This window comes from Ischnura elegans, chromosome 3, assembly GCF_921293095.1.
Source record: "Ischnura elegans chromosome 3, ioIscEleg1.1, whole genome shotgun sequence".
NCBI classification, from domain to species: Eukaryota; Metazoa; Arthropoda; class Insecta; order Odonata; family Coenagrionidae; genus Ischnura; species Ischnura elegans.
The window spans coordinates 46,293,842-46,308,450 of NC_060248.1; the positions used below are offsets into that span (position 1 = coordinate 46,293,842).

The 14,609-nt window shown below is 37.3% G+C and overlaps 1 protein-coding gene across 1 annotated transcript in view; it reads right to left on the reverse strand.

Moving 5' to 3' along the window:
- Nucleotides 1-6,019: 6,019 nt before the first annotated feature.
- The window catches only part of LOC124155726, a 70,477-nt gene continuing 61,887 nt past the window's right edge, over nt 6,020-14,609 (reverse strand). The window contains exon 6 of the mRNA XM_046529785.1: nt 6,020-7,804. Coding sequence (XP_046385741.1) covers nt 7,542-7,804 — 263 coding nt within the window. The 3' untranslated portion in view covers nt 6,020-7,541. The remainder of the gene's footprint in view (nt 7,805-14,609) is intronic.

A 14,609-nucleotide genomic window follows, 5' to 3' on the forward strand; every position in this document is an offset into this window, starting at 1 on the left:
CACCTATATGATGCGCATGCGATGAATAAGATCGCATAATTTACACCTGTAATAAGTAGTTAAACTTTCAAATCTACCAGACAATTTTCTAAAAAAAACGGTATAAAATAGTTAGTTCCCCAAAGAAACAATGAATTTTTGCAGTAAATTTTAGGGCAAAAGATATGCCACCATGAGACAATTACAAAATCGTTAAACACATGGACGTTGAGGCGAAAGCAGTTAGTTTGAGTGATATTTGTATTGGGATCTATTGAAATTCATACTGAAATTATGCAGATTCATAATAAATTCGTTTGAGAAATGTTAAACATAGCAATTAAAGTAATCCCATTGCTAAGTACATTGAACAATTAGGTGAAGATATGTTTAAAAAGGCTGACATTAGAGAGTGGGAAATTAAGGATTCTTCTGTCATCAAATATAATTTCCTTCCAATGTAGGAAAATCCCACATTTTTTGTGGAAAAATCCCACATATAAATTATTCTTCAATGATATTATTAAATTCTAACTTCCCTGCAGGGTAAATGATACAAATAATTTAGCTCATTTACCTACGGAATATAAGAGAAAAACATAATTATTCAATTCCATGTCTCCTCATGACTAGATTTACTTCAATGACCCAGCCCGTTTCAGTAATTAAGAATTATGCACAATGGTTTCGAAGCCGGTACTAACTAAAGTTTATAAGATGGCTAAAATATGGAGGACATTATGAAAAGAGGTATTGATAATTCTAATAATAATACTAGGAGGGAGTGTTGCATTTAATTCTTCAATGAAATCTACCGTTTCTTACTGAATCATGGTTAATTTCCAAAGAAAGACCTACAATATTGCAAAAATGGCTGGTTTTTTACAGAGCATTTATCTTACAACAGAAGTAAAGCTACACAAAATGGGATAAAAGATAAGGTAATTCACGAATTCAATTTTAGCACAAATATACAACTCCATCCCTCTTCAGAGCGAACACGTGTATTGTTCACACGAAGGAAAGAAACACAGTAGGCACTGATTCCTTAATTAGGTGGAAGAAAAATGAAATCGCACTCGCAACGTGGAAAATGGAACCGAAATCAATTTTACATTTCGCTGTAACTGGACGTGAGAGCGCGAACTTTGGCGGAACAAGGGAAAAAAATAAAAAATAAACGCTTCGAAAAGACGCGAAACTACCGCCGTAAACATCCACTTATTAAAAATAAATGAACACAAAAAAATAATGCCTCGCGAAAAGAAATAATAACCGCCGGGAGGTAGGGATAACGAAATCCGGGATATATGTCTTTTTTTCTCCTCGTGATTATTTTCTTCGATCCCGACGAACTCGAGACGGCTGCAATTAAAGGTTGGAGTTCATCTTGCTGACCGCTCATTTCCGGCCAAATTACTCCGATGGCGACGCGGCGGCTGGCGGTTCACAGCTGCTAGCCGAAACTACAGCGAGAGAGGGAGACGGTGGGGAGTGAAAAGGGAGAAATGGAGTAAAGCGGGACGAGAGAAAAAAAGAAATCGAATACGAGAGAAAAATCCCACCGGCGGTGCGCGAGAGAGCGGGTATATATTTAAGTTACGAAGTGCGAGGCTGGTTCGGAATGGAGCCTCTGAGATGCATATGGCCCGGTGCCCCATTTGGTAAGGTTTACAAATTTTCAAACCGGCAAAATGAGATTTTTTGTGATTGAGAAGCTTCTTTATTTTCACATGTTAACAGCATTTCAGATTCTAGGAAGTGGTGACGTGAATTTTTTCCATGATATCTGACTCGCCAATGAATGAAACGAGATATTTGCTCATTTGAATTACACAAGCATATATTATAAATTTCGTTAAAAAAATTCCCCTAAAATTTAAAAAATACATGTTATTCCTCAAATATTCTTGAGATTAGACTTATATAAAGAATAATAAAGAGAACAACGAGTGCCCTAGTCTAAACACTAGGTTAGGGTACCTAGTGCTGGAGAGAATAAAATGCCTATCTCGAAATATAAGATGCTCGGGGGTAATTGGAGTATGAGTATATCATATGCATACTTATGGGAATTTTAAGTTTATCAGATAGGCACACCTACTTCTTCCTCTTTTGCTCCTTGAACAACATGCCTTGCCTCATTTGGAGACGTTTTGTGAATTTGGGAAGCTGTGGAATTTTAGTGTGGAGATTTATCAAAACAACCACCTGTCTCAGTGAGATTTGCTGACTTTCATTGCAATATGATTTATTCCTGCATGTGATTGTTATCGCCCTTGTTATCCGGTAGGTTTTATAATAGTGGTGCTCCGGTTACCCCAAAAGTTATTAATAAATGGGGTAAATGGGGCATGGTGTTGGGGTAACTGGGTCATGACGAACCCATCTACTCCAAAAGTTAATATGAATGCAAATTACACATGAAATATTTATTATGTAACTTAACGTAGCTCATAAATAGCTTAAAATTCCTTAACTTTAAAACATAACCTTTTTGCTCAGCTGCAGATCATGGTGCTAATACACGAGGAAAACTCAGAATATTGCTGGACTAGCCTACTCAATTGAATTGGTCGTGAAAATGCTGTAATAAATGATGTAAAAAGTGGGAAAAAAACTACTTCTGGAGCAGCATTGCTTTACCTCATTTCTATGAGTATGGCACAAAATCATGTTTCTGAAACTCGGAGAAAAGTACTCATATCTTAACGCCTAAGGGTGGTGGGGAAGTGACTTCTTATTTCTCTGCTGCTGAGGAAGAGGAATTTGCCATTGCAATAAAAGTTATGGAAAATAATGGCTTTGGCCGTACTTGCGAGGAGGTATAAGACAAAGTACAGTGTTAAATTGTTTTATACAAATTCGATACCAGATTCAGAAATCTGTGACCTGGCCCAGAACAGTTTCCTCTAGTCCTGGAAGAGATAACACAGCATCATCGCTTTGTTTTTTTGCTAATGGTAAGATGTTTCCTCTATTGTATGTTTTGAAAGTAAAATCCGTGAGGCCTCCGTTACTGTGCTAACACAACGGGCACAAAATGCATATTCATCAAAAAGTTGCGTAAACAAATATTTTTTCTGAACACTTGAAAGTACTCAGATAGATACTGTTACCCAAAATATTTGTGCTCAAATGGGATTGGACATGGGATGATCAAGTCGTGGGGTAATTAGAATCAACTGAGACGTGAAAATAATATTAATATAAAAATTGTTGAAAGGTAAAAATTGCATTTAAGTCACATGATGTGCTATTCCGACTGTTAATAAATCATAACGTGTTTTTTTCTCAGCAACCCTTTGGTGTTGTACGTCCAACAAAAAATATTTGAAAATTATGTTGTACTATCACATTGAAAACCCACCGGGAAGTTGTAAATAAATAACGGGCATTTAATGTTTGCATTTATTTACAAGACTAGATTTTCAGAGGCCAAATAATTTCTTAGATGTTGTTCTGCAGAGCTCAAAGCATGAAGTGAAGAAGAAGAAAATTAGTTATACCAGTTGTCTGGCTGTCAGCGAGATATCCCGAGAGAAAAACTTCAAACTCGTCCCCGTTCGTTCACAGGCGCAAACACACGCGCGTATGTGCGTGACGAACTGCCAGACTTGGCCGCGTCGGCGGTTTCGGTCCTCCCCCATCTTTCCCTTCCCTCCTCAGAAAAATCCCTCTCCTATTCGATTAGAATGGAGTGCTCGCAGCCTTTTATCCCGAGTGGAAGTGAAGAAAAGAGATGAAGGGAATTGTGGGCGAGAAGTTCGGGTTGAGGGGAGGAGAGACTGGAGGGCAGTAACTTATTGTCAACAAGACGGTGGATGAGAGAGAGAGAGAGATTTTTTTCTACATTTATTTCCCTTATCATTATTTTCTTTTTATTATTCCCTTCTACCTTGAGCCGGCCCTGACAGTTATTTATTTTTCCCAATTTCGCATGAACTGCGCAGGAGAGGAGGGAAAAGATTTATGCACGCTGCTCAGCACGAAGAGCAAAGCGGTGGGGTTAAGGAGAGGGGGGAACGTTTGGATGTGGTGCCGTCGGAGCTATTACTATCCATCATCAAGCGAATGGTGCAAATCTAGTCGCGTGATTTTTTTTAATTCTTTACTCGTACCTCCTCTACACCAGCTTGCACCCTACCAACCAATAGAGAGAGAGAGAGACCATTTCTTTCCTCCAAATCCAATTTTCCTCGCTCCGAAAGTTAGTTTCTCGTGCTCACTGCAGTTAAAAAAGTAATAAATGTTTAAAAAAAAGTGGAAGCACACAGTTGTGAGGAAGCAATAGCCAGAAGAGAGAAGTAAAATATAATGTAGCAAGCTCATTTGACCAGTTTCCCTCGGATTTAATTTATTTGCTTTCCTCTTTTTATTCGGCTATCGTATATTTTCCTGACCCTAGAGCGCTCCGCGGTTTGCATGCAAAACTGTTCGAGATAAATCACGCGGTTCTGATATCGGTGGATATTTCCTCATATGTTTGAACAACCTGGATGATAGATCCAAATTTAAGCTAATAGTTTTCTTGGTGGCCTACAAAACCTTTTACATGGGATGCAATACAGACAATTTTTGCTGAAAATGCAGCGCGTGGTACCGTAAGTGCATTTCAAATGTTCAAGGCCACTATTTCTTCCAAGAAATTTCCAGCGTATTAGTTTCACAGGTTTATGAGTCATGACATGCATCTAAAAACGGATATTCAACGGAAAACAAATAGCACTGAAAGTTTGAATTGTGTGCGAAATGATAGTAGCGAAGATATGGTTATAATAGATGAAAGTGACAAAAACGTAGACGTTGTCTTGCCAGTTCTGATCACCAAAATCACGCATTAAAGTTATCCATTTAAAATCAAGCGAGAAATATAGTCGACTCTCACCTTTGATTCTTGAGGAAATGTAATTGTGTATTCATAAATACTTGAAAAACGTATTACAAGCAGTGACATATACTTCTGTAGTTGCCCACATCATATCTTCAAGTACCCAAATTATATGTAGAAATATAAATGAATGGAAAATATCCTGATATATTACGAGGATGTATAAAGAGGCGTGATTATTGCGGCATAGTCTCTTTTAGGGCCGTAATATCACATTAAATTTCATGGATCACAACTTCAATTTGACTCCATCTCATTACAGATAACGAACTGTCTTAAAACTCTTCACAAACGATAAATTCAGCGAACGCTGTTCCCAAAGTGCGGCGAATAAATGAGAGATGTAGACTCAAAATTTGGTAAAATTGTACATATGACAAAAAAAGGGTAATATACACAAAAGTCAGCAATAACGCAGCTAGTTGGCTGACTTACCTTATCCGGTGATCTTCAACCATAGACAAGATGTTTTCTTCTATAGAGCTGGATTTCATCTTTAAGTCTAAAATCAACAGAAACTACTTTATACGGTCGTCCTGTAAGAAAATAATAAGCAAACACTCATTATTCACCCAATTACTTTCGGCTTCAAATCTTGGAAGTGATTAGTTTTCATACAAATAAAGTCACTTTTATTATTTCACTTATAAGTGAAAGTACGTAGTTGGTACTTTAAAAAAAATACCAACTACCCGCTCAGAAAAGAAAAAAAAACTAGGCTTAAAATTTTAGCATGATCACATATAACGAAAAAATCTCCAAGTGGTGACAAGAACCACAAACATTTTTCATATTGCCGGTATGAAATAAACACTGAAATTACGCAAAAAAGACAATTTTAGTTATAATAAAATATATTCTGTGGAATTGATATGCCTAATTTCATCTGTCCCCATGATGGAAAAATTCTACAGAGTATCGACGGAAAGTTTTTTCATTTATCATATTACATTACAACATAGACAGCTAACACCATTATCTATGTGGTAACTAGGGAAGATCTTGTGCTTCTTTGAGAATATGTACCGTGGGTCAGTCTAAAATGCTATACGCATTTTACACTAGCAAAATATTCTCAGAAGGGATGCAGGGATGTAACATTCCAACACATTTTGGAACTAAATAGGCGTAGAGAGTAAAACATAGAAAAATATTTTCATCCTTTTAATATCAATTGTAATTATACATGAAATCATTTATTTCACAAATAAACAAATGTGTTTCATAGAGTGGACAAGTAGATTTCAAGTACCTAAGAATTACACTTTTCAAGGTGAATCTGTTCTCTTTTAAATTGATGACTTTTCAGGTAAGCTCCGTCATCAGTTGGAGAAATTAAAAGGGCTGAGTTATTATCAGGCAGTAATGATTTCTTTCAGTACAGAAGCAGTAAGAAATAATCCCTTAGCCAATATCCCATCCCATCGTAAATACCCCTTGATATATCATAAGTGATTGACGTTCTTACAGCCAAGACAGAGCCTCCAACCGAATACCAGAGAATGGAACTCACCACATATCTACAAGAATCCTTCGCTTCTTTTCAACTTGATTCTGCGCAATCACAATATGAAGTCATCATTGATATGCATCTATGCTCAACTTGGCACTACGAAAATAAAAATTTCCGCGAGACGGTTTTTTACCATCGTTTTCACTTTTAGCCCCCGTAGCATATTTGTCACCGGATTAAAGTACCCTTTTACCAAACATCGGTCACTCTCGTTGCCTTATTTGCTCAAATCAAATAATTTGCGTTCATATCTTTAAGAGTATGTACACAATTTTACTATTCGACCAAAAGAAGACTTCACGGTGACATGAGTTTATCATCCACCAAGGCCTTCCAAGACTGAAAAATATAAACCCAGTCCTTCCGGTTTTCAGAGATGGGTTCCATTATATTCATCAAGTATTGAATCAAAATATTCCCCAGCCGGTCAATACCCTCATATGAATCAATAACGCCAAAGCGGTAAGATTTATCAGAATATGTTTGGCGTACTCCAGTTTTCCCTCCGCGGCGTCCAAAAAAATTCGTCCCTCTATATTCGCGAAGACACGCGATCGACTTCGTCGCTCGTCGTTCCTCCAATTCGTAAGAAGTCCTTTCTTAATCCGGCACCGTGATTTTAAGCGTCCAGGATGAGAAAGCTGGCAGGAGGCAGCGTGGAAAAGAATTTGAGACCGAGGCTTTTTAACTTGAACGGCGGACGTCCCATCATTACGACACCAGAGTTTAACACGCATAAAAGATTCAAAACCACCCCTTGGCGCTCAGAGAAGGGCGGTGGGGACGTTTTTGAACGTAACCGAGCTTGATAATCAAGACGACAAACGCAATTATCGAAAATTCTCACGTTCCGAAATCTCAACGTCAATTATCCCTAATGAAATTCCTGCTGCCCGTAGAAGCCGACGACAAATTATGATGTTCGCGATGATGAGGTGTTGACATGCGTTGCTGACGTTATTGAATACGATAAACACCATATTCTTTCACGAAATTTAGAAAAATCCCACGTTCTCATGCGTCGACGTAAATCTTTCCTTTTGAATTTCCCGCTGGCATGACGAGCCGACGACGGTTGATGACGTCAGCGATGACGAGGTGTTGACGTTGCCCCTTTCTGGCTTCCGTGACCTTCCCCGCCTCCCTGGCGGTACGGTGCTACGAGGTGGCGGCGACCGCGGAGGTGCCGGCGGCGTAGCCGGCTGCGATGCGGGGGAAGGACGGGGAGTGGGCGGAGAAGGAAGGAGCGGTCGCCGCCACACCTCTGACTCCCACGGAGTGGCTCCTCGGAGCCGAGGGCGGCGCTGATGATGACGCGAGGAACAGTGAAGGTATGAGGCGCGAAGAGACGAAGGCCGACATCGCGGCCAACAAGAGGGTGAGCGTAGGTGAAGAGGAGAAGCCAGAGGCTGCGGCCCTAACTGCAATAGACACAAGATGGAAGAGGGAGGTAGGGAGAGGAATATAATGTTAACTTACAGCAAATGTTAGTACAGTATCCCTTACCCAGCGGTTTCAGAAAACCGCGAACCAGAAAGTTAGGACTGTACGCTGTACAATCATTATTACTATGTATAGCAAAGTAACGCTATCGTGATTGGATGACCTTTAAAAAGATAAGTAAAAGCTAACATTTTTTACCATCTACAAATTCCATCTCACGAAAACTTTCTGTGCTAAAAATTTATTAGTTAGAAATAAACTGACAGGCGAGATTATTTGGCATTGCGATTTACGCAATGAATAAATCTTTTTACATTCTATAGATCTGATGACATGCAGCACTTGTTGCGTAGTTTGCACCGGGGAAACAAAACTTGAGGAATATTAAAATTCAGCGAATTTATACACATTATTTTTAATGGTGGTGAGTTCACTGCATAATTACAATTTGTATGGTGTACATCTTTGGCCGTGGTATCTTAATTGAAGTTCCGTTCTTTGACGACTAACTTTTTCAATATTTTGCTGACAGCAGTTGGAGGTGACACTTCTTTATTAGCACAATATTAAGCATGGAACCTGATAATTTACCGAATTACAATTCAACCGCACTAATTGAACAACTTAATGATAGATACCGGACAACACTTACAGGGCTGAACCAAATCCATGCCCGTAGCTATATCGGCACTCAGTTGGCCATGTCCATTGCTATAATAGTTTTGGCAAGTTAGCCCTCTAGGTACGAGCAGCGTTTCCGGCAAAATTGAATCCTAATTCATGCGTTCGCATTTAGAATTAACGAAATTGCAATAATCACTGGAAAAAAACTAAATTAACTTACTGTTTTTCTGGTGGAAAAGAGTAATATATATTTACCCAAAAACGTAATCAATTGCAGATAAGTTTATAGTTCTCTAAATTTTTGGAATGAAAAACTAAGTAGTAGAAACGATATTATTTCTATTTCTTAATTTTAGAATTTCACCCTAATTTTTAAAAACTCTCAAGACCAATTTTCTGCTTGCTGTAAATGAGCAGTCATAAGATGGATGTGGACCAGATATTTATAAAGAAGGTTAAACGACATCTCTGCGATCACTTTTTAAGTAAAAGTCTGTTGCAATAAGACCCTCGTAACACAATACGGAAAGAGAAATTTGGAAATATCGAATGGCTGTAGAATCAGAAGACGGAATGATGGAAGAGTATAGAACAAAAACGGTCGTACACTCACTATTCACACGTTTTCTTAAACATATTAGCATATTTTGGAAAAACTGTAGGGCAAAAGGGCTTGACAGGCAAACGGTCTTCTCATATTTGAGATTAAAAAAAAAACATACAAGAATTTCTGTACGAAATATTATCGTCATTTATGATGAAACTTATTAATATGAAAATATTAATAATTCACATATATAATAAATACAGTCATTGATCCCTTTTTCCACATGGGCAATGATTAAGGCTCCGTGATACTAAAAAAAACGAGCGTAATAATAAATGTTATAAAACTCTTGTCAATTTTTTAAGCGTCTGAGACGGGCACGTGCCCCCGTGCAAACCAACTAAATCCGCCTATGACAAATTATAAACATAAAATTTGCAGAATAGGAAAATAGAGACGCAGAATTAGTGTGAAAGTAAAATGAAACATAAGAGAAGAGTACGTCATTCGAGGATGAGCAGAAAGTAAACAGTGCGTGCAAGACTCAAAAACAATGACATTTAAAAAAAACGGACGATAAGAGTTTGAGGGACGGATCCGAGAGGAAAAAGAGGTGAAGTACCCAGCCAAGAACGAACGCCAGAGAAGCGTGAGGGGAGTGAACGGTAAGAGATGGACAAGGCAAGGCAGGGGGAGAAGGAAATGCAGCACTCGCCAAGTCGCGAGTGTCGAAACAAGAGAAGAACGAAAATGAAAAAAAAGCGTAACGCCCATGCACATAAACGAAAATAACAGATGCATTACGGCTTTAAAAAAAAAAGTACTGCTGGTATTTCCTTATTTCTTGCCCTTGTTTTTAATTTCTCCTGTTTTTTATTATTTCGTTCGTCAAAACGATGGTCGGAGGAGTCTTTTATGCGATAAATTTTCTTTTTTCCCTGCCTCATCCTTCACCTGTTTTCAGAAGGGGGTTTGAGTGAAAGAGAAGAAGGGGGTAGGAATGGCCTGAGTGAAGATATAAAAAAAAAAAAAAGATGGAACGGGACCCGTAGCGATGCACGTTTCGGAATCATAATCTCGCTGAAAAACGGCAGATGTCGCAAAAGAAAAATAAGCGCCAGGCGGGTTGGCGGAGTATACTCCGCTCGACATATTTACTTAGTCTGATGCAAGGAGACTCGCTCGAGATGCTGCTTTTGCCGTCGCTGGATGAAACTGACCGACTTCATCTGTTGCCTCACTCCGTACGCCTCGGGACGTTTTGAGGACTCAGTTTCGCTCCCACGAGTCTAAATTAAATGGAGGTATTACCAATTCTATTACTTCAAGTCGGAGGTAAGAAGTTCAAATACGTAGTAAGACTCGGGATAGATTTAACCTGAAATGTTATTACACTCTAAGAGATCAATATAGCCTCCACAAATAAAACGATAAAAAAATCTGCTCAACATCTCCTAGGGCATCATTTCATCAACGAAGTTAAGGTAGCCATAAAAGTAATATATTCAAATTTTCCTAGTTCACCGAGATGGTGATGCAACATAATATTTTTTTTTATTTGATCCACGAAACTTTCACAGACTTCAAGGATTCCGAGACAGCAAACAAATGTCATGGTCATCAGTACAGTCGAGACGATCGGAACCCTAAAATATGAGAAATTTAAAAAATTAAATGCTATTCATTGTAACAGGCTTCCTCCACGCTCCACTCCTCTCCATCTTCACAGATATTTTTGACATACGTACCTTAAGGTAACACCCAAATGAAGTACATTTCAAATACTCAAAATAAATTCTTGATAGGAAAATTCTAGCAGAACTTTTGATGAAGACATACGCCAAACTTTTAACTGGCTATGCAGCTTTTTATCGTTCTTCCGTGGCTGGATAAAAAACTAAACAACTCTTTTCCTTACTTCAGTCTTTACGACTGCGATCGTTTTAAATGCTGTGGTTTTTTCCAAGGATCGTTTTGAGAACAGATTTCTGGCCACGAGTCATCATTAAAATGCAACTACTTTCATAAGTAGAACTTATTTCCAATCCAAGGTATGGCAAATAAATAGATAACCAAGATCTGGATCAAATTTTATCAACCTCAAAGATCCGTAAGATTTCTACATAGATACTTAAAGTTCTTTAACAATATTCAAATAATATTTTAGCATTTATCAAAAGATAACAAATTTCGCAGTACATCAAACTCTCTCTCCTACTCAAGTTCTCAACATATCCCTCCACTAGTTAGATAAAGCAACAAAGGAGACTTTGGTCGAATATGAGGCTATGCGGTTAAACTTTTATAGGGGTGAAACATTTATAAGTAAAACAAATTCCAATAAACTCGAAAGACAATAAAATATACGGCATGATGGAGCAGAAGAACGAAATTATCATACGAGTGTTAGCGACTCATAGATTAACAGCTTCAAATGGTCACAAATATTTTTACTGAAAATATTTTGTGGAATGTGGGATATTGAAAACCTAATGAAGCGTCGTAACTCAACAAAGCAAGCATGATAAATACCATCATAGAAGACGATTAACCAATCCAAACCCACGCTACTCGGTAATTCCGCGATAACCTTCGAAACAATCCACTACCTCTTCTAGGATAGGAGGTTGCGTGGCGTTTGAGTATGATTCCAGCAATTGCAAATGCTCATGAAATATTTTCTACCACGCCATATGAGGTTATTTTAATGACTGAAAGGATACTTTACAAAATGAGTAAAATATGTTACGAGGTCTATAAACCACGCTTATATCACTATGTATCACTATTTTATCACTAATCTAGTCTGTGTCCATAACTTAATTGATTCGTTAGCTTAGATGAAGGTAACTTCTTATGGTGTAGTTATGAATGGTATCCACGAGTAAAGAGATGAATTGTAGGACAAGGCTATATATTTTTAAATAAATTGCAACGCTATTGTAAGGCCTAAATTTTAATTATATTCGAGATAGAATTTGCAATAGCAGTCGGTTATGAGGGGTCACAAGCATTTAATGTCTGATTACTAAGAGTGATTCAAATGGAATAAAAATAAAATTAAACTAATTGTGTAACTATAGCTATTCTGCAGTAAAAAGTGCGTTGTATCCCAAAATGGCTGGAAGCCGCTATTGAATGCTGTTTTTATTCTTTCTAGATATAATTTAACCAGGAAAACATATAAATTACAAGAACCAAACATTAAAAAAACTATTTCATTCTCATTGCAAGACTAATTTTCAATCTGTCTAAAATCTACGAGTTTTTATTAGAATTAAAGATCGTAGGCTAACATTCTGTACATCTCTATCTTTATTTTGAACTTCTTTAGAATCATGGTTTAGATGAGGATCCTTTTATCCTCTATTAGTCGACTAATATGAAGGAGGTTGAGCAATTTTGGAAGAAAATTATCTTCCTTTGGTCATCAGCTTTGACCATGGCCTGGTTGAGTTTGAAATTTATGGCATGAGTAATTTGCAAATTTATATCATCATTTTTAGGGTTAGAAACTGGTGCTTCAGTGATAATTCAAATAAAATTTTGGTTCCAATTAAATAAATGAATTCCATTCAATTTACGATCAGCGGTTAGTTAACTAAAATGTAAATTATTTTGTAAAATAAAGTGTAATAAAAAATTTAAACATTTAAACAAAATCTCATCCCAGCTTCCAAAACAATATAACGCACGATAAGCTTCATTAATCAGATATGAGCATCACTGATTCTGAAAATATTAGGCGGAATATTCCACTGTTAAATATTTAATGCAAATGCTCTGGCTGAAAGATAATGATTACTTCAAATATGCACAGTTGGAGTACAGTAAAATCAAAACAGTAAATAAGGCACCATTAATAGATATACAAATTGATATACCCTATCTTCGTTTTCTGCTATGTATTATTAATGGAAATTGTTATTAAAAGGAAAAAAGTCCTTATACGAGAACAATATATAACAAGACATGGACTTCATACAAAAAAATTTCTGATAACGTAAAGTTTATTCTTCCTGCTCTTAACCGATTTTACTTCCGTAGGCATATCATCCAAGCATTCATCCCACCACTGGTGTCATAAACGTCCGCAGCACTCAATCACAAAGTAAAAGCATTTGAAAAGTGAAAAATTAAGAAGAAAGTATGTCAAAGAAGTGGCTGCATCCTTGTTATAACTAACTTCTATGTACCCGGAAGAGTTTCCAACAAACATCTTACCCTAGAAGGCAATGAACCAATTACAACGCACATTTTTCATTCATCTTGCATTCTCCATAACTTCCTATAATGTTCACATAGCATTTAAAATTTGGTCGTAGGATTTTAGATAGGAATTATGTGTGCGATTGAATATTGACGAAAACAAACAAGGGGATTCATTGTTGGAAACAAAACACAAGACGGTCACATGACAACGGTAACAAATTAAAACTGTCTTCTTCGGCTGAATCGAATGCTCGCAGAGGATAGTCGAGGAAAAGGGTCGATATTAAAGGGAAAGTCGATAGTTGTAGCGCAGAAAGCGATAATACATACGATCTCCTCTCTACGACACGGAAACGGATCTTTCAAAGTATCTCATCCCCAAGTGCCTTCTCCGCCCATCCCATTACACCCGTCTTTGGAGCTCGAAACTCATTCGGGCAACCATACCCTTATCAAACACTCCGGATGACAACATCCACACCCGTTATCTAGCTTTCCCTTTCTGAACGAAACACAATTATGAACTACGGAATTAAGAGGGTGCTTTCAACTCTTCCGGAATCCATGCAATCAAGATTTGCATAATTTCTCAATCTTGAGATGATTAGTTTTTGGGCGCTGCACTCCATCGTTTCCGCACATCTCGATATCTCTATGAGAATGGTAAATGAGTTATAACTATTCGGTAATTTTTTCCTTGAAAAAAATGATATCTTACATAGTCTACTGCTGCGTTTAGTGCAATGCCGTAGAATAAAATGACATTTTATAACCATATTCGTGGTAAATACGCTTTATTAAAAAAATTATGATCTGAATTACATTATCAGTTGAAATCAGCTGAAAGTTAATGATAAGAAATGCCAAATTAAATATTCTACACAGCAAGGGAAAATGTAATCAATGTATTGAAACATTGAGACTACACTCAATGAATGTAATTTTATGTTCGAACTATAGCAAAATGGAATTAAAAAATGTATGTAAATGAAAAAAATACTTTTTTCTACATTATCGTTTGATTATTTTATGGAACATTTTTTGAAAAACTTAAACTCATTCAGTAGCTAATTATTTAGAAATGTGTACTGCCAGAGACGTAAAAGACGAGTTTAACTGCTTGGAATGGTTAAAAAAACAACCGATCTAACTTGAGGAACTGTTCATAGGAATGGGCTTTCGTTTAGTCCGGGCATTCGTTTTTATCCAATGGCTTGTGATTATCTTGTCGTTTCCGCTCTTTTGTGTCATGTTCGTTTAAAACATTGACTCTAATTTCCCACAGTTTACAATTGAAGTCTGCTTCTACATTATTCAATTGTAATTTGAGAACTAATTCAACTGTAATTTGAGCGCAAGAAATTCCAACTCTGCTGGGGAAAGTCGGCGGAAGCATATAC